This window comes from Alosa pseudoharengus, unplaced genomic scaffold (genome assembly GCF_046254945.1).
Source record: "Alosa pseudoharengus isolate Yale_2024_CS ecotype anadromous, Long Island Sound unplaced genomic scaffold, YU_APseudo_1.1 YU_APseudo_1.1_scf_16, whole genome shotgun sequence".
NCBI classification, from domain to species: Eukaryota; Metazoa; Chordata; class Actinopteri; order Clupeiformes; family Clupeidae; genus Alosa; species Alosa pseudoharengus.
In genome coordinates, this window is record NW_027468630.1 from 37,217,030 (window position 1) to 37,238,423 (window position 21,394).

At 39.5% G+C, this 21,394-nt stretch overlaps 1 protein-coding gene and 1 long non-coding RNA gene across 3 annotated transcripts in view; one reads left to right on the plus strand and one right to left on the minus strand.

Annotated features, from left to right (window-relative positions):
* Positions 1–219: 219 nt before the first annotated feature.
* Positions 220–3,566, minus strand: LOC143126016 (uncharacterized). 2 transcript variants are annotated; one of them, XR_012987344.1, is made up of 4 exons: positions 3,411–3,566; positions 542–636; positions 321–417; positions 220–235 (listed from the first exon to the last, which is right to left on the minus strand). It is a non-coding gene; the product is annotated as an uncharacterized LOC143126016 (long non-coding RNA). The 2 variants fall into 2 exon arrangements; XR_012987343.1 differs by lacking the exon at positions 3,411–3,566 and having other exon boundaries at positions 542–1,086.
* An 11,685-nt stretch (positions 3,567–15,251) lies between these two features.
* Positions 15,252–21,394, plus strand: part of slc38a8b (solute carrier family 38 member 8b) — a 123,030-nt gene continuing 116,887 nt past the window's right edge. Inside the window, exon 1 of the mRNA XM_076287935.1 lies at positions 15,252–15,449. Within this exon, the coding sequence (XP_076144050.1) occupies positions 15,252–15,449 (198 nt within the window). The remainder of the gene's footprint in view (positions 15,450–21,394) is intronic.

Sequence of the window (21,394 nt, forward strand, 5' to 3'; positions counted from 1 at the left end):
TTAAAAGTAGGTATTGGGACATCATAAAGGCATTTTGACCATCAAAAACTCTTGAAACATACCCATGCACCTCCACCATGTCAGCAACCAAGATATTCACAAGCTGTCTCCTGGTTCCATCTGACAGTGACTTTGTTTTAGTGTACTCTTGAAAAATCTTCTCCCCCCCTGGCTTTCTTTGAAGAACTTCATTGACCATCTGCACATATAACACATAAACCGAATTTTTCTACGACTGCACAGAGCGGCATGTTATCATTAGTACTTCTCAGAGGGTTGCAAAATCAACATGTATTGGTCAGTAATAAAGCATGTTTAACCTGCTTGGTGGAACTGCTGGTAGTCACAGGTGCCATCACTGTTAGTAACCTTGACATATTTCTGCTTTTCTCTGTACTTTACTTTCACAAGCATTCTCTAGAAAAGAAGGTAATTTTAAATGTAACAACAAAGATAGTCAAGTTTAGGCTACTAAGATTTTAATTATTAATACTACTACTACTACTAATAAGAATAATAATAAATACTTTGTCAATCTTACCCAAGCTAGGAATGACACAAGAAAATCCACAACACTGACAGAGTTGTTATTAGGGTAATTATGACCAAGATAACTGTCAAGATAATTATCCAGTACTGCAAACAGAAGAAAATACAGGAGAAATTGACCAGAGCATTCCAAGGAACAATTTAGATCTCAAATCTAGATCACTGCACATTTTATTAAAAAATAGAGCTGATGCTGTCTTGCAAAATAGAACATAACTTATGGTTTGTCAATAGCCATATAAAGTTATAGTTCTATCTATACGGCAAACTTGACGATGACGATAAAATCAGAAGGCTCGCTTTGCACCCTTTCACTCGCGCACACACACATATTCTCTCTCCCTTTCCCTCCCCTTTCCACTGCCACTGCAGTCGACTTACTTATAAGTTAGCTATTCTTCTATCGTAACTGAATGCCAATCTGTTGGCATTTTAGTGCAGGCATGAACTAAAAAAAACTTAATTCGAAAATGTTGCCTTCTATTGGATCATTAATTTGTCTTGGAATGACTGCCCATGTCTACAAGAATTTCGTTAGTCAATCAGATTTAAGGCGAGACACTACAGGTGAATAGGGTAAAATGTTTAAATAATAGACATCACCATGAAACTTCCTCAGTTGATTACTTACACAAGTATGAACAAAAAATGTATTACAAGTTTTTGAAATTCGAATGTTTAATTATGCAAATTAGGCATTCTCATTAGATATGCGCACATTTGCATATATTTTCGGTAGATAGATCTGAACATATGATAAAGCCTGGTACAAAATTATTCTTTCATTTTGTTTGCATACAAGATAAAAATAAAATTACAGAGGGATTTCAGGATATCTGCTTTCATTACCTAGGAAATCAGAATATACTGTCCATAGCCTTAAAAAAAGTTTTTGCCTTATATTTTTGATTAAAATGTCACATAAATCAGGCCAGGAATGATTTATTAACAAATCCCTCTGTAAATATCTTCAGAATACTGCTAAGTGTATATCTGGAAAGTTTGGTGTACATAGGCTGAGATGTTTCTACTGGAAAATGATAAAAACTCAATTTGAGAAAACAGCCTTGGAACACAGCCAAGAGATTCCATTCTCAGCCTAGACTCGCCTTTGAACTTTCGCGATTGGTTGCGGTTACAAGTGTCCATATTTGGATAGCACAACGTCATGCAGGAAAAACAGAGCTTTCCAACGGTACTACACATGTTATGTTTTAGTGATGGGAATTACGGCTCATCTTAATGAGCCAGTTCATTTGGCTCAGCTCAGCAATGAGAGCCGGCTCTTTCGGCTCTCATACGGCTCTCTAAAAAAAATTAATAACCTGTAGAATAAATGATAATTCATTGATTTGTAGGCTACTTCACTTTAATTGAAATCATTACAATAATTAAACACTACATTGGATGCTGTGAAAACATGTATTTATTTAATGCTTAGGCTATTAAAACATCAATTAAAAGTCATCATAATCATCTTGCATAGCCTATCAATTAGGCTACAAAAGTCAAGACATGAACTATCCGAAAAGGATAGTAAAGGATTGAGCACGCCATTGATCTCCTTCTGAACATGAATTTATAATGAAGAAAACATCAAAGGGATGTGCCAACTAGAAATGGCAAAACACAATATCCTTAATGATCAATGGAAGATATATTTGCGTCCAACCTTTTTGCATATTTATTTACTGTTATGATATCAAATCATCCAGAACTGCCTGAGTGTTGGCACAACTAGGCCTAATTTCCTCTGGGTCTACGATGGTGATAATAAAACTAAGTGACAGACACCTAATTAGTGTTGGGCTTAAAACAGGGCCTAAGTGTAGCCTTTAAATTGAAAATAAAGTGAAATGTTTTGAGCTTTAATCACAGAATATAAAATAGCCTACTTCTAAATATTAACATATTAATGGCAATGCATTTAATGTAGGCTAATTACTTACTAAACATAAAACAGATTTTTTTTTTAAAAATTGCAATCGGTATATTAAGGATCTTTGGTACATCCCTAAAAATCAAATCAATCCTTTAAGGAAGATTACCATTGAGAAAAGCTAAACATTTCAGCTTTTAACCACATATCAACGTTCTAGACATGCCCACTCAAAAGCCACGGACGGCTCCCAGAAGTGAGCCGGCACCCATCGTTCATTTAAAAGTGCCGGCACATAGAGCCGGCTCGTTCACGAACGACACACCACTATTATGTTTTGTATCACGGTAGTATCGCGGTAGAGCACGGTTGTATCGCGGTAGAGCATGAAACGTTAGAAGACTAACTTTTGGTGAATTTAGGAGAAATATACAGGCGTGAGTAGACAAAATGTAATGAAATAAACACCTAAATGTGTAAATCGGGCTTTGTTGTTGTAGTAGTGTGAAAGAATACATGCTAAGGTAGCAAATTAGCCCAAAATCTCGAAATTGACCAGTGCATGAAAAAACTGTTTTCACCTGCCGTGTCTCGCCTTAACGTTAGCAACTTCAGACTCCTGAATCTGCCACAGACACTAGCAGCTACAGAATAAAAAACGAACTTGAGAAAGGCACATATGACTACAAATACACGAGAGGGCTGGATTATTAGTGATCCAATACCTTTTTTATCCGACAAAGACCATCGACTACTCACAAATTCGCTAAAATGTAGCCTTATATTACTCCGTTTAACCAAAACTAGCCTGTTGTTAGCTAGCTAGCGAAAGCTAACATTTTATCAGTTAGTTCAGATAGCTGCATCATCGCTAACATACTCCTAGTTAACTAACAATATTCAATCTTAAGTTGTAGGTTAAAAGAAAGAGAAACAATTATTTGGACATATTTGTACAACTATAAAGCAGAGTGTGACTTACCATATACTCGGATTCCATCGAAAAGAAAGATGGCGTCTCTACACCTTGCTGAAATGTGGATGAAATCCATGAGGTCACGTCAGGAGAGGCGTGGTTTCATAACACTGTAGGAGTTGAGTCCCAAACACTGGCCAATGACACTAACTCTCTTACAAAATTGACTCCTTAAAGGAACACGCCACCCAAAATCAGTAGTGATATATGTTCTTACCGTAACTTTCACGAGTTGAGTCGTACCTCTCCCGCGTCGGTAGGTGCACTCAAACGCTCTGTCGCGCGGCGCGAATGTGTTAGCATGTTGCTATGCTAGCGGGCTCTGCCGTGGCCGTAGAGAGAGGCACATAGCAGTATTCAAACACGTTTTACCTACTTAAATACAGTTGCACGAGTAGTTGATGAAAAATGTTAGGGCACACAACATGAAACGTGACAATTTTCCAAGCGAATAAACATGAGAACTACAATGTGTGGCGCAATAGCACTTGGGAGTACTTCGACCTAGCGTGGTAATATTATTAACACCTAATTGTAGATCCTATCCACCACAGAGTTTAGAATCCATGCTTGATCGACCCTCAGCTTCTCCCTCCCCTCTGAGCGAGAGAGGCACACACACTAGAGATGCGCTGATGGGGTATTATTTCAACCATAACTGCATAGCAAAACTTATCATCCATCAGCCATCCATCAGCACCAAAGTTTGTTGACCAATTTTCAAAAATGCACCTGCCCACCATCCGCTGGTTGTTTTAATGTAGGCTATATGGGTGATGCAGCGCTGCTGACGTGAGGCTAGAAAGCCCTTGCCTGTTCTAGAAAGACTGATCTAATGCAGCAAATATATTAAAAGGCAAAAGTCGTACATTGGCTAGGCCTATCCCCAGAATATCAGCAGCAAACTCAGTCTCTGTCGCGCAAAACAGTCTCCAAATAAAACGCACATCGGCCTGTTGCCTATTCTGCCAGCTTGTGACAATATATCGTCCAAAATGCTTGATTGCATTGCATTCTCCACATTTTTAGCTACATTTTCATGTACCACATCAGCATTTTTGTTCAGTGAATCTTTTGTAAATTGCTTTACAATTACCGTCGGGCCTATAGGCCTATTGCCTGGCTTGCCTCAGCTTCGGTCACGTCCTTTTACAATTTTATCATTGTAATAAAAAACGCAATTTGCCACATAATTTCAGCATGCTCCTGGCCTACTAATTAATGCGTATTGTACTTTATTTTTTGCAAAAAGAAAGAAATCCTTGATAAAATAACAAGTCATTCACATTATAGGCTACTTTACTGTTATGTCAGGTTGACTGACAAGCCTGTTCTGAAGACATTTGGACTGCACGAGCGCGTCTTTTTCAGACAGACATCGCAATTCATTTTATAGCAGGCCATCGGACAAATATGACGCCTCGATATTAAAGAAACTCCGACTCCATTCATTCTGAAAGTCCACCGCACAACAATGCAACGTGCATGTTCACATTTTTAGTAACAACCGCCAAACTTGCTTGCTTGCCTTACACATCTAAGTTTTCCGACTATTTTTCTTACCTTCTTTTTCCGCTGTGGATGTTAGTGAGTTTGTAGAAGTTTTAGCTCTTACGTCTCGCACTGCCATCGCCCGATGTCATTTCTTAGTCATCATATCACTCTCTGTCTCTCTTTTAAATGCCTATTCCCTGAATGGTAGGCTACAATTATGTGTTTTATATAGGCTAATATCTAAACAAAATAACCCAGGCAGTCTCATCTAGGATATAACACAGGTTGAAGTTGGTTCTAGGTGAACATCTGTAGATGACTAAGAAATGACATCGGAAGACAAGGAGTGGCAAGAGGCAAGCCGAAGTCTGCTGACAAGGGCCCGACGGTAATTGTAAAGCAATTTACAAAAGATTCACTGAACAAAAATGCTGATGTGGTACATGAAAATGTAGCTAAAAATGTGGAGAATGCAATGCAATCAAGCATTTTGGACGATATATTGTCACAAGCTGGCAGAATAGGCAACAGGCCGATGTGCGTTTTATTTGGAGACTGTTTTGCGCGACAGAGACTGAGTTTGCTGCTGATATTCTGGGGATAGGCCTAGCCAATGTACGACTTTTGCCTTTTAATATATTTGCTGCATTAGATCAGTCTTTCTAGAACAGGCAAGGGCTTTCTAGCCTCACGTCAGCAGCGCTGCATCACCCATATAGCCTACATTAAAACAACCAGCGGATGGTGGGCAGGTGCATTTTTGAAAATTGGTCAACAAACTTTGATGCTGATGGATGGCTGATAAGTTTTGCTATGCAGTTATGGTTGAAATAATAGCCCATCAGCGCATCTCTAGTGTGTGTGCCTCTCTCGCTCAGAGGGGAGGGAGAGGCTGAGGGTCGATCAAGCATGGATTCTAAACTCTGTGGTGGATAGGATCTACAATTAGGTGTTAATAATATTACCACGCTAGGTCGAAGTACTCCCAAGTGCTATTGCGCCACACATTGTAGTTCTCATGTTTATTCGCTTGGAAAATCGTCACGTTTCATGTTGTGTGCCCTAACATTTTTCATCAACTACTCGTGCAACTGTATTTAAGTAGGTAAAACGTGGAGGTGTTTGAATACTGCTATGTGCCTCTCTCTACGGCCACGGCAGAGCCCGCTAGCATAGCAACATGCTAACACATTCGCGCCGCGCGACAGAGCGTTTGAGTGCACCTACCGATGCGGGAGAGGTACGACTCAACTCGTGAAAGTTACGGTAAGAACATATATCACTACTGATTTTTGGTGGCGTGTTCCTTTAACAGTTAATCTAACTGTTTTCAGTGTAGTTTTAACTCTGTATTTTAACACTTTTGCTTTACACTGGGAAAATAACTCTGAGAATTTTGCTGTGCAGGTCCGCGAGTAATTCAAACGAGCGTAATGGGTGTGCAGTTGGTTTTTGTACATGACGTTATTATTTTGCAGTCACTTTGTCTGTTTCATAAGCCAGAAGGATCGACATACTTGGTACCAATGGATAGCCTTGTGTCTCCTCTTTCATCTGATAGTATGCTTGCGTTCTATCTATGCGTTCACGGGTTCGCGAGTAATTCAAACGAGTGAAGGCCTAATGGGTGCGCAGGTGAACGCAGAGAAGTACAGACTGTAAATATGATGCAATTTTGATTTAATTTCATGATTTGTTTTAATCTTCATACTTTAACGTACAGACAAGTGTGTGGTCTCGTTGGAAAGCCCCACTTCTGCTCTGTCACGCAATAAAGGCTTCATCTCGCTGCTATGAACAGCGGAGCAATGTAACAGAGAAGAAAGGGTGTGTTTTTTGACACACGTTGCGTCAATCGGCTTCTACATACCTGACGCACCCGACCGGTAGCGCGACAATGTGACGTCAAAATGACGTAGATCTCTCTGGCGCGCCAGGGTTTTGGCCGTGTAGCGCACCACTCATTTTTTTTTCAGATGAGCGCGACAAGGCGGAAACAGGAAGATGGACTAGTTCGAGGGCAAGCGAGTTGCAGTGTTAAAATCTGCGAGTTACAGGGTTAAAATCTCACGTACCCCCTGGAGTGCCTTCACGTAGGCTACCCCCAGGGGTACGCGTACCTCCATTTGAGAACCACTGATCTAATTGAATCACGTAAGGTATACTGTTTGAAAAGTGAAAGAGGCGCGGTTACTACAAAACATGAAATTAAACAAACTCATGTTTTTCTTTCAAACATAATGTTAATCGAACTGCCATATTTTGCTACAGCCATGAATTCATCCATAAGAATCACATTGAGATCAATGTGAAGCACCTAAGCACTGATCCTGGTAAGCACATGATCACATGGGATGCCTTACAGTAGTGTCGCGCTACTATTTATTGGCTAAATTTGAGCGCCCCCTCTGTCCTCTGTGATGCGCGTGGTGGGAGCGGCAGCACTGAATAATAATGTCATGATGATAACGGTGACCATTTGACCATTAGCATCACATTTCCACACTGTTGTTGTTATGCCTACACCATAACATCTACATGGACAGTTGTCATCTTGTTAAATGGCAACTTATACTAATAGAGAGTAATAGTAACTAGAAAATTCCAGGGAATTACCATTGCATGTAAATGCAAAAAGCTGCTGTGTATAACATTAAATTACTTACAGTATGATTATTCAGAGACGTGTCCAGTATTCTTGAAAAACACTTACTTGATTAGATGTTAGCGTAGAGTATATGACAATCAGTAAAAATAAATTGTTAATTCAATATTGATCAACATTCTTTGTTTTAATACAGCAGAATGATACCCAGAATACACTAATGAATACTTAACAACCAATGTAAGCTTGAAGTAAAAAAAATTTGCCAATCATATTATCCTAAGACAGATCTATTTATCAGTGGTAATTCTGAAATGGCAGCAAGAGCTAGAGGTCTCAGTTAATTGTAATAAATAGGTACCTTTTGATGGTGATAGACTGAAGAACAAGATTCAGCCCTTCAGATGATCAGTTTTAGACAGAACTTAAGGTTAGAATCTAATTTTCACACAGGACAGCTCAGGTCTAAAACAGAGGTCTAACAGCACAGCTAAGTTTCACAGATGTCACAGCACAGGGGCCTGTACTACGAAGGGAGCTTAACCTACCCAGATGTAACCCAGGGTTACTTTGTTAAACCGGGGTTGAAAAAACCTGGTTATCTTAAGTGGTGTTAATCGGTACTACGACGCTGATTATGAAGTTGATTTGTTGAGCCGGGGTTAACCCTAATTGGAGTTTGTGCGCGTTCACATAAAAGGGGCGTGTTGCAGCGCAAGTCACCACTTTCAATGATGACGCGATCACCTTTTACTGATGAGGAATGCACAATTATTATGACAAGTTATGAGGAATTAAAACCCACTCTACGACAAAAATCAAATACGTCGGCAGTGAGCAAAGCAAGGCTGTTGGCAACGTATTACAGATCGGGTAGCCTAAATGCCTAAAATTAAAGTTTTATTTCCACATGTTCTTCAAATATGTGTTACGGAGGATTAGTAGCTTGCGCAATGACTGAAATGAGTTGAAATAATTAAATAGCCTATTTTGAGTTCATAGAAAGGCCTACAGATGCAACCCAATTCAGAAGTTGGCATATAGATTACAGTAATAAGGATAATTGAATGTTTAAGTAGCCCCCATGGACTGATTTAGTGTATGCCTAATCCTTTGAACATTTCAGATGCAACACCATTGCCAAACGCACATGGCAGCAGGTGAAAATGAAACACAAAAAAAATATTCAGAATAGTAGGTTTATATAGTTATAGCTTGCATTAATATTTCTTAATTATGAAAACATGTAGGCCTAGCTTATAGCCTTCACTTGGCCTCTGTCTTACAGCTAACAAGAAAAAGGTGTCTTCGAATACTACTGTAGGAGGAAAGGCACCAGAGTGTTTTACAGTAGCAGAGGAGTTGGCCATCGCAAATAATAGTGGAAGGCCGATTATGGAGGGGGTTGAGGGACGCATTCGGTCGGATTCTGGTGCTGTGGAAATGTGTAGCCTTTATGTGCAGGGTACAGTATTATGACATTCAATTCAACAAGTTTGTTAAAATTGTGATTTTTATTTATTAGGCCTACTGTGGCTATATGTCCGATTTATTTTAGGCTTTTCTTGCTGAGATGTTCATCATACTGTAGGCCTATGTCCGATTTATTTTCGGACATACAGTATTCTTGCATCTCCGATTGAATACATGAATGTTCACGTACGGGCATTGCTATGAGACGTCTTCCTAGATCATCTGACAAAGACAACGAATTCCATCGGCTGACAATCTATATCTTCAAAGAGAATATCGTCCTGGCTATATATATTTTCTGGCGGTCTCTAAAACCCCTCGCCCTGCGAACAGAGTCCCTCACGATTTGCGCTCCAATGTCGTATGGATCATCCAGGTACGCCGACATGTCTCGGGAGAAATTGTTAGTGGAGGGGTGGTACTTATAAAGGGTGTGGTTAACGGAAACCTCGGGTTAACCAAGAACATAACTTGGTCGGAGCAGGTTTGAGATGCAGCGTAAATTGCCATGGCAGCATACCTCGGTTAAAACCTATCCACCTTTCGTAGTACGGGTTAATCGGGAAGTTACGCCACACGTGATCAAGTTACTCTCGAAGTTACCCAGATAAGTCAGAAACCCCGCTTCGTAGTACAGGCCCCTGGGGCCTGTACTACGAAGGGAGCTTAACCTACCCAGATGTAACCCAGGGTTACTTTGTTAAACCGGGGTTGACAAAACCTGCTTATCTTTAGTGGTGTTAATCGGTACGACGCTGATTATGAAGTTGATTTGTTAAGCCGGGGTTAACCCTATTGGAGTTTGTGCGCGTTCACATAAAAGGGGCGGGTTGCAGCGCAAATCACCACTTTCAGTGATGACGCGTTCACCTTATTTTACGGATGAGGAATGCACAATTATTTATGACAAGTTATGAGGAATTAAAACCCACTCTAGGACAAAAATCAAATACGTCGGCAGTGAACAAAGCAAGCTGGCAAGGCTGTTGGCAACGTATTGCAGATCCTAAATGCCTAAAAGTAAAGTTTTATTTCCACATGTTCTTCAAATACGGAGGATTAGTAGCTTGCGGAATGTATTTAATGAGTTGAAATAATTAAATTACTTATTTTGTGTTCATAGAAATGCCTACAGATGCAACACAATTTAGAAGTGGGCATATAGATTACAGTAATAAGGATAATTGAATATTTAAGTAGCCCCATTGACTGATTTAGTGTAGGCTATGCCTAATCCTGTGAACATTTCAGATGCAACACCATTGCCAAACGCACATGGCAGCAGGTGAAAATGAAACACAAACACATTATTCAGAATAGTGGTTTATATAGTCATAGCTTGCATTAATATTTCTTAATTATGAAAACATGTAGGCCTATGCTTATAGCCTTCACTTGGCCTCTGTTTTACAGCTAACAAGAAAAAGGTGTCTTTGAACACTACTGTAAGGCACCAGAGTGTTTTACAGTAGCAGAGGAGTTGGCCATCGCAAATAATAGTGGAAGGCCGATTATGGAGGGGGTTGAGGGATAGCCTCGTGAGACCATCCTGATCTCGCGAGCTTGAGGGAGGCATTCGGTCGGATTCTGGTGCTGTGGAAATGTGTAGCCTTTATGTGCAGGGTACAGTAATATGACATTCAATTCAACAAGTTTGTTAAAATGGTGATTTTTATTTATTAGGCCTACTGTAGGCTATGTCCGATTTATTTTAGGCTATTCTTGCTCAGATGTTCAGCATACTGTAGGCATATGTCCGATTTATTTTAGGACATACAGTATTCTTGCATCACCGATTGAATACATGAATGTCCACGTACGGGCATTGCTATGAGACGTCTTCCTAGATCATCTGACAAAGATAATCTATATCTTCATAGAGAATATCGTCCGGGTAGGCTATATATATTTTCTGGCGGTCTCTAAAACCCCTCGCCCTGCGAAGAGAGTCCCTCACGATTAGCGCTCCAATGTCGTATGGATCATCCAGGTACGCCGACATGTCTCGGGAGAAATTGTTAGTGGAGGGGTGGTACTTATAAAGGGTGTGGTTAACGGAAACCTCGGGTTAACCAAGAACATAACCTGGTCGGAGCAGGTTTGAGATGCAGCGTAAATTGCCATAGCAGCATACCTCGGTTAAAACCTATCCACCTTTCGTAGTACGGGTTAATCGGGAAGTTACGCCACACGTGATCAAGTTACTCTCGAAGTTACCCAGATAAGCCAAGGGGGCAGGCGAATTCCCGGAAGTAGAAGAATCGACGTAGGCTGGAGGGACCACCTCTCTGCTAATTCCCATAGAAGTCTATTCATTCTAGGATTTTTTTGAAATACCATAACTTCATATAACATATATCCTGTGCCGATATTGTAGCTTCTGTGTAATCTACATAAACACTACAAAGGCAAAACAGACTCCATCACCTCGTCCGTAACGTTGGTTACCTGTAAGAAGAATGGTTAGCTTGTTCGGTTGGAGGGAAGCTAGCTTTGACGTAATCTCTCTTTCGCGCCGTAGGGAGATAACCGTATTGTTTGGATAAGAAGCTCAGTCCACCTTACTGTCTGACAGTAACTCATAAGCAAAACCTAGCATACACGACCGTATGTTAAGGTAAAGCATTACACAGAGGCAACCTTATAATAATAAAAAAGTAAACCTAATTTTTTAAAAAACGGCACTAATCATTTCAGAGGTTTTCGATGGATTGACCGTAGGTCGGAAAAGTGGAAAGAAGATTAGCTTCAAGGCTATAACTTTTTTGTTTTGTTTTAGCATGACTGTTTTTGAAGATGATCATGTATGGTAGCTTCAACATTAACACGACTTGGTGAGGATGATATTGATAATAATACATAAATAAATGTTTAACTTTGATGACTTTGAAGGCGAAAGAAGTGTGAGAAGAATTTCTGTGTATCTATCATATGAGTTACAAGATTCAGTTCGATGGCTAACGTCACGAAGTTAAGTGTGAGTCTGCGCAGTACTGGGGGGACCAACTGAAAAATCGTTCTATTTGACTCAGTGCCCTCCTATTGAAAACGACGGAGTCTGTTCGTCCATTTCTTTTACTGTCTATGAGATAAGCCAGAAACCCCGCTTCGTAGTACAGGCCCCAGGTCCCTAAAAGACAAAAGCAAACAAGTTAAAGTTATACCAAAACATGGAATGTGTACAATTGTTCAATACAACTTAAATATTTAAAGGTCCAGTATGTAGGAAATAATGGAAAATAAACTGTAACCATTCCAAAAATGATCACCATATGTTGTCAGAGAGTAAGGAAACACGATGAATTGAAGTAATGGCTTATTTGACAACATTACTCTAACCCGTAAAACCCATGAAAAAAATGTGTTACGGGGCGGAATATCTTGGAATTTTCGTTTATGTTTTGAACGATTAATTCTAGAATAGTGTATTAATAATGGGCTAGCGCGTCCTCCTATTTGGGTTGCCAAATTAGCAAAGGCCAACTGTCAACAGCTGTCAGTTGTAGTCATGAACGTCTACGAGAGGCAGGAAATTTTCCAAAATTAAAACAAGAAACAAATTAAGTGGACATCGGAGGAGCTTCCTGAGATGGTGACGTCTTCGTCAAATGAAGAATATCAAGTCTGACGCAGAGCTGGCCATATTTCTCCACAACAGGTAGCCTAGGCTAAACTTCATCTGCATCGCTAACTTCAGCTAAATATGTTACGTTGGTTAGAGAGGTATTTTTTGTTTTCACTGTTTCCGTAATGTGTAGCTGGGTCGTGGTTGGAGAAACGTTAAAGCAGATGTAGCCTAGGTCAACTAACGTTAGCCAAGTCTTCATTACATCTGGCAACCAATGAAGAGGCTCTCTGGTAGTCTTTAGAACATTCACCAGTGTTTTGTTTTTGGCCTACAGAACGTTCGGTAACAATAGAGTGGTGAAGTCCCGCCCCTTCTACTTCCGGTCCATGGGACCTATCTTTCAAAAAATTATGAACGGGAGTTAATGGAGAGATAACAATTATTTTTTGGTCCAGTTTGAATTGTGCCACAAATTTCACATATGATGTGTGTGAATTTAAAAGATAATTTTTCACGTCAAGAAAGTACTGTTGTTCGATAGACTTCAAAAGTTATGTTGGTTTTGTGTGAATCCACTCAGTGGACTACATCTCTCGTCTCGAACGATGTACGTCACCAACGTAATGAAACGATAAGAGCTGTTATGCTAGTTAACGGTTGCATCTTGCTGCCTGCTATGTCACTTAACAGTATGTAATGTACAGTCTATGGACGAATACAACTTACCTGATGTGTTTAATCATCTGACTCATGGTATTTTCTTCGGCAAGGAAAGCCCAATTAAGACCTGTTGCTGGTATGCTTGTACAATCTAGTGTGGCTGTGAATGAGCTAACGTCACTAGCGCGACTGATGGGTTTGTAGTCGTTGGAATTACGATCTTTCACAATGTTGTAATTCAATAGTTACGAAACAAACTGCAAATGTTTTTACATGAAAAATTGTCTTTAAAATTGACAAACATCATATGGGTAATTCAAGGCACAAGTCAACCGGGACCAGAAAATAATTTATTTTTCGCCATAGACTGCCGTTCAAATTTTTTTGAAAGATAGGTCCCATGGAGGCAAACGGAAGGGGCGGGACTTCACCACTCTATCCTACAAATCGCAGGTTGTTGCACCATAAATCTGTAATGGTAGTTAAATATACTAGCCCATACTACTATAATAGTATATTTAGTAAACAAAGCAACATTTTGTGTTTTATTAATTTCTGTTTAAGGATTGATAGCCAAACGAGGCCTACTTTAGGATGTAGCCTACAACAACTGGGAAGCTTTAATTTATAGGCCAGAATAATGCAGAAATGAGTAGCCTAGGCCAAGTAAACATACTCTGTAGCTATGTTGACAGCACAAACGTTATACCTCAACTTCTGTAGTGTGTTTTAACAATACTTTGGTCATATGGTCCGTTTCCAAACAGTAAGGTTTTCATCAGGTCCCTTTCCACAGGTTATCAAGAGCCAGATAGTAGTTAAAATCCTAGATTATACTGGTTAGAACTAGTGAGCAAATGTAACGTTAACGTCAGTGCTTAGCTGGGAGCGACGTTAGGTTCGAATGTCGTTAGCTAACGTTATCGAAACCTACAGCTTAACCAGACTGTATACTATGGCTTAACCGGTCAATTTAAAGTGACGACTTATTAACGTTGATTAGGTGGGTTTCATAACTTTCCTTACATAATAAATATCAACGGATAGAATAAGTGCTAACGTTAACTATTCCCCTAACGTTAGAACTACCGAGTTTGGCTACTTGTGACCGATCATTTCACATAACTTAGCCATATATCTAGATCATTACATACATATAGAATGCTACATAACATAATGTTTGACGACATAAATGAGTCAAATACCAAAAATCGGACCACTTACCTTGTCTGTAGTTAGAGAAATGTGCCTCTGGAGGAGAGTTTTACGAGCAAGTAAAGTATCACTGCAGGCCACAACATTCAGAAGATTCACAGCTCCAGTGGTAGAAAGATTGATTGCAGCGGACCAGCTGTTGATTGCTTTCAGGTGCAGGTGCAAATGGGAATTTATTGCTCTTTTATCGTAAATATCTCAAAAAGTATAAAGTTCACAAATGTAAAAAATACATTGTACAATTGTCCGTTACAAGACCTTTGTATGAGTGTAAACGGTTCAGTGTTATTAAACGTCAAATTTGGTCGGAAGAAGAATAATAAAAGACGATAACAGTGATAATAGTCCATTGCATTTACATGCAATGCAATAATGCATTATACTAATAGAGAGTATGCTAGTATGAGAGCCTAGAGAGTAGGCTATTGTAAATGGTAGGCTAAAAGTTCCACGCAATTTTGTTATGTTCATAAGTTTATCATTAACATTTTTATATTCTAAATTCTTCATAGGCGTCTATTTGAGCATAATAAGCCATTCTTTAGGAGCTTGGTTCGCCATACGCTAGTCTAAAATTCCGCACGCAATTGTCACAAGGCGGCTCTAAATTTCTTCTCAAGACGTGACATTCTTGTCTTAATTTCACTGCGTCTCCGTGCCTTGCGACTAATTAAACACAGCACAAGCTGGCTATATAATATAGTAAGAAGCACGGCATCTCGTCTTTTTTTCCTCATGCTTTGGTGAAGTTAGACTCCTGCTTAGGCTACCATCTAATAGACAGAAAGGTAATATACGTGAGCGTTATCACTAAAGTATCGAGTGACAAACAATGGAGGAGTTGGCACGAGAGAGTATCCGCAGCATAAGTTTACTGTCTAAACCTTCACGCGGGTCAGATGTTCCTCGTCTCGGCTCCTTTGGAGCCATTTTCATCATGCTAAAATCTGCGCTGGGCGCCGGACTGCTCAACTTCCCATGGGCTTTTGAGAAAGCAGGTGGAGTGAATATTGCCCTCACCGTGGAAATGGTAAGACAGCAGAGACAACAGTAGCCTATCGTAATAGGCCTATACGCCTAGACTGCTTGCTGAATAGGTCCATGTAGTTTCTTTGAACCGACTTTCTGTTTATTAGCACCTGGTCGATATATTGAGTATAGGCTAAGGTAGAACTTCAATCTGTTCAGCTATCAGTTTTTGACTGTTTCAGTAGCCCATCAGCTGTTATATAGCAAGCTTAAGCTGGGCTTATCCACAATCAAAGTTTAGCTACAGTTTAGCTTGTCAAAACGCCAGTTTTTGAGGAATTCCTTAGCTACAATTCATATGCAGGAATGCAATATTTTGGACAAGAAAGTTGCACTTTACTAAAAATGCAGTATGTTGACATGAATTGTTTTTTTGTCAAATGGGCAATTAGTTCTAGTGCTAATAGACCAGTCAGGACAAGTCACTTTTATTTATATAGTGCTTTGAGAGCAACCCAAAGCGTTCACACACAAGACATTAGATGCATCCCATTCCTCTATTCGGCCTCTCTGGTCATCCAGCTCGTGCCCCGGAAATCGTTCAAAGCTCGACATCATCAGAGCCCGTTTACGGAGAGCCGGATCACTCCCTATTAATTCCATTGTACCTGCAATCTGCTGCAGTTCCGCTAGGGGCGATCACGAATAAGTGCAAAAACAATGGGGGTCCTTTCCGCTATCCCCGCTGGACCTCTAGATTGAAAAATCGTTAATGCAAGTGAATGTGAGAAAATAATTATTTTCTGTTCCCGTTTGAATTTTGCCATGAATGTGAACATATGTTGTCTGTGAATTTTTAATATAAATTTTCGTGTAAAGAATGCTACAATTGAGCGGGTAGAAGTTTGATGCGGTTAAACTTTGTGTGAGAGCACTTTTTGAACTACAACTTTCCGCTAGACGACAGCTAACTAGTTTCCCATAACAACCATCAGTTGGTCGAGATGTAGAGGGTTATTAAGATCGACTTTGAACACAGTGAACCATACAACTTTACAATCACACTGTATCATAGTGTTAATGTGTTGAGTGAAGCTAGACATGTTTCGAATATTTTTGTTACCATGTGTGTTTATTCCTGCCGTTACAAAAACTAGCATCTCAGTTAATGTTAGCGATTAGAGCTAGCTCACGTCACAGGCGACATGTAGTCTTTCTCGTTATGTCTTTTCCACAACTGATAGCCGAAGAATCATATAATATACTGTCAAACTCGTAACATGAAAAATTATATTAAAAATTCACAGACAACATATGTTCACGTTCATGGCACAATTCAAACGGGACCAGAAAATAATTATTTTCTCACATTCACTTGCATTGACGATTTTTCAATCTAGAGGTCCACTGGGCGTTTAGCGGATGGGCGGGACTTACCAGCTCTATGGAGTTGGACAGCTAAATATGTCTCTTTCACCTGGTTGTTGTTGAAAAATCGAAGATTGGATTGTGGTTTCTGCAAGCGCAATATGGATTATAGGTCAAAAGTTGAATGAACGAGTACTTACGTCCTTTCGATTTCTTACAGGTTGGGTCGTTGTTGCCCACAACACACTAGCTTTCTGCTAATGAATGACGTCATTGACACATTTGAAAGGCTTTTTAGAACAAATAAGTGACTCAAAAAATATAATACTCAGTGGTGTGTATTTTCTCTGCCCCCTCTTTTGCATACAACAATTGAAATTTCTGGGCAAAAAATGATATCCCGAGAAAAGTGGATTTGAGGGGTACAGCTTCATAGACCTCCATTCATTCTGCACTTATTCGTGAGCGCCCTTATCTGGAACCAGAACAGGAACTGCAACCAGTTCAGAAACCAGAAGTTTTCCGAGAGTGGCGGTTCTCCCCTTATTAGACATTCTCTGACATCATCAAGGATGTCTCATTCTCTAATTGCAACCAGAGGAGGTGAGAACGAGGAGAGAGGGCCGATACGCGAGGAAAGACAAGCATCCTTTGCGGAAGTGTTTTCAATCAGAATTTTGCAATAATTAATCCAAGCTGTCAAGATGAAAAGTTCCCTCCAGGGGCGTGCAGAGACCTTTGAAGGGGCAGGGGCTCACATTTTTTATTTTTACGAAACCGAAAGATCTCACTATGCCTCGCGAAATAGCACAAGTCATTTAATGAAACATCTAAAGTTGTGCCACGCTAATCTTTTTGATTCTTGATTAAACACAAACTTCTAGTGCATGTCAGCTTTGAGCTGTGAACTTGAATTCACAATTGAACTTAAAGAGAATAAAGGGATAGAAATGCAGAAAAAAGATTGTGTAGCCTGGCAGTGCCACCGCTCCCACCACGCGCATCGCATCACGCACTTTGCGTAGGGCACCAAAGGACAGAGGGGGCACCCACATGTAACCAATGAATAGTAGCTTTACTGCAAACTGCATTTCACTCTTCATCAATAGCGTTTACAATGTCACAATGCACTAACACCATGGTACATGCAAGTTTGATACTTTTTGGGTTCTCTCAATCTCCACCACGTAGTGCTAGAATGGAATTGGTGGGTCTTCAATAATTCGTTTTCCAAGCATTTACATGAAGCACATGATATGCCGAGTTGACAAAAAAATAATCCATTCAGATAGCTAGGTGGATACCAGGCTCATAATTCACTTTTATTTGCAAAATGAAATGTGAAGCAACATGTTATTGCATACTTTCCAAAGCAATGAAGGCTGCTTAAAACAACTTAACATTGTGCATATTATTGTTAATATTGTGCTATCAATGTAACTCAACAAACAAGGCTTGTAAACAAGAGCTGGCAAAAAGGCATTATGAGAACGTAAAGATCAATGCTCTTAAAGTGACAGTGCACCATTTATAAGAAAACAGCATGAATGTTTAAAAACACACATGGTCTGTAAATAATATACCTTTTATTTTACTTTAGGTTTTTGAGTTATCATTTAAATGTCACTCACTCAAAACCACTCACTTAGGGCACCAAAATGGTCAGTAGGCCACCATCTTGACATTTCTTTATTAAAGGAACCGTATGTAAAAAATGTATTTCAATTAATCATAAATGGCCCTGATATGTCACTAGACATTCATGTTATTTCAAATACTTATATCAGGCCATCCTTAAAAATATTTTCGTTTGCCGTAACCCGACCGACCCTGTCAATTTAGAACCGACCCAAATATTTATTTTTTTCCCCTTTTAGTCCGACCGACTTGCCGGTTGTAAACTTGCGTTAATACCGACCGATTGTTTTTTTACTCTAAACAACCAATACAAATGCAATAAAATAATATTTCTTTTAGTAGGCCCAAGTATTGTGAATATAAATTGCCTACATGCAAACGTGGCTCACTTTAAAAAAAAACCTGTGACGTCGTCTTTACACCATTGGTTTTACGCATGTCACACTATGGCCTACGCTTCGTTTCATTCACACAAACTGATAACGCTTTTACTTGGCACGAAGTTCTGGAAGAACTGTGGCCAGATCTTTTCTCATCCCTTCTCCCCCTAGTCTAACGGTGACCGTGTCGGAGTATTGAAATTGGTTGTGGTCTATTCAGCATTTCTCAAAATATGGGTCCGCAACATGGAGACTGCTGGTCCGCGGAGTCGTGGAGTGAAATTAGGCCTGGTGCTTCATCTGATAATTTGCTGCGCAGTTGATCAAGAAACCGCGGATCAACGAAAAAAGAAAACAAACGTTTCTGCTATCGATGTCATTAAACATGGAGCCCTACAATTAAGTGGTGGTATGAGCATTCATTCAATGCGCGTATGCGCGAGAGAAACTGAAACTAAACGATAACGTTGGTATCAAAGCTCCGCTTCAACCTGTTGGAAGGCTATTTATTTATTTAACGAAACTTAATAGAACGACGTTGTTTTTTGGAACTTCCTTAGAAACAGAGCAGAGACTGTATAATACACTGTATAGCATTGAGTATTGTATAGTCAAATTTCAATATAACGTGGCCAAGAGCTATTGTAGCCTTCTTTCTGGGTACATGTAGATGAGCCCTATGACCCCAAAGTCTGCCATGACCTGGCCTCAGGTCAAAGAAGTTTGAGAAAGGCTGGTCTATATAACCTGCATCAGAATGAGGTTTGCAATGGTGCGCCTGAAGGCACAGGTTGAAGACCCAGTCAGTTACGTCATGATATGCACATTTGTGTAAATTCATTCCTACGTAATCACCATGACCAAAATTGTACTTTTTTTTTTTACTTTGAATCTTGAAAAAAAAAAATATTGACCTACCTACCGACCCATTTTTTATTTTTTTTGGCTGTTACTGCAAACAAAAATATTTTTAAGGATGGCCTCACTGACAACAGTAGTCTGTCCAATATATTGTCATTTAAAAAGTGGAGTTGCAGCCCTCAACTGATATTGATGTTGTCATGTTGTGTTTTGGCCTGATGCGCCACCCTCCACCTATCTACTAATCACAAAGTCAGTAGTGTTTCGGCATCCATGTTGCCAGCTCTGCCAGTCAGAGGGGAGGGGAAGGGGATACATCCCTCTACAGTAGTTTGAAAGTGATTGCAGTACCAGTTTTGGCCACAATCTTACATACAGTTTCTCTGCTTTGATTTACAATATAGTAGGCTCTCTATTGATTTTAATGAGCAGGCCTAGGCCTTAGAGTTACAGTATTTATATCACAATTTACCAGACTTTGACCTTTTGTCAGTTTTTAACAAAATTCTGACTATGATTGAGCGTAATAAACTGCATTTCGAATGGCAAATCCATATTTCCAGATATTTTGGTGAAAGTAACTTAAAAGTAATGCAATAGTAGTGTAATGCCTTACAATTCATAGACAGTAATATTATAATGTAACAAATTACTTTGAAATGACAGTAATAAGTAATGCATAATACATTTCGATTTTGAAGTAACTTGCCCAACACTGATGGTGCATGGCATAGAGGAAGATGGGAAATGTCTTAAATGGTGTTATATCTCTTCTAGAGGGTATATGCTTGTAGAAAATATATAGTTTATGGTGTTTAATTTGTTTTCCCTGGACAGTATAGGCCAAAATGTATCCACTTTACACTAAATTCGCCTTTACAGAATAGAGGGCATGTATTGTGCATGGCATAGAGGAAGATGGAAAATGTCTTAAATGGTGTTATATCTCCTCCGGAGGGTATATGCTTTCAGAAAATATATAGTTTAGGGTGTTTAATTTGTTTCCCTTAATAGTGCAGGCCAAAATGTATCAGCTGTTCACTTGATTCGCCTATACAGAATAGAGGAGTATGTGTTATGCATGGTATGGAGGAAGATGGGACATAAGTTGATTGATGCTATATTTCATGTACAGTGCATATACTTTTAGAATATGTATAGTTTGGACTGTTCTATGACTTTGGTAAAACCATGACCCATGCATAGGCATGCATTGTTAATTATTAATCTTAAACTATATTTATTAGTATAGCATTTTTGCCAGATGTCACAACAATTTTTGCCAGAGTCACTTTTTTGGAGGCTAACTGCAGTTATCCCATCTGCACCCTTCTGTCGAATTAGGACATGATCATGTCCATCTTCAACTTTGCCTTCACAATTTTCCTGCATTCACTAACATAAACATACTGTGCTGTCCGATTATTGTTTTAGACAAAAATTGTGCAAAGTAAAGGGGCATCATACAGGCCCCTCTGATTGGACAGACAGTATATCAGTCAACCCCTGGGCAAGAGGTCAATTACTATAAGACTTGCAAAATGATGGACTGATACTTTAGTGTGATATACTGTATGTTTCAGTGACCTCTAAATCAGATTACGTAAACACCAAAACCACTTTCCTAGGCTGAATAATGCCTAACTATGTGTTTGAACAGATTACACATTGTGGAACACTTACATGCAAAAACCCACTTGGCTCTATTTAAAGATTTAACAACCATTTCCATTGATTCAAAGGGCCACAATGTAAAAAT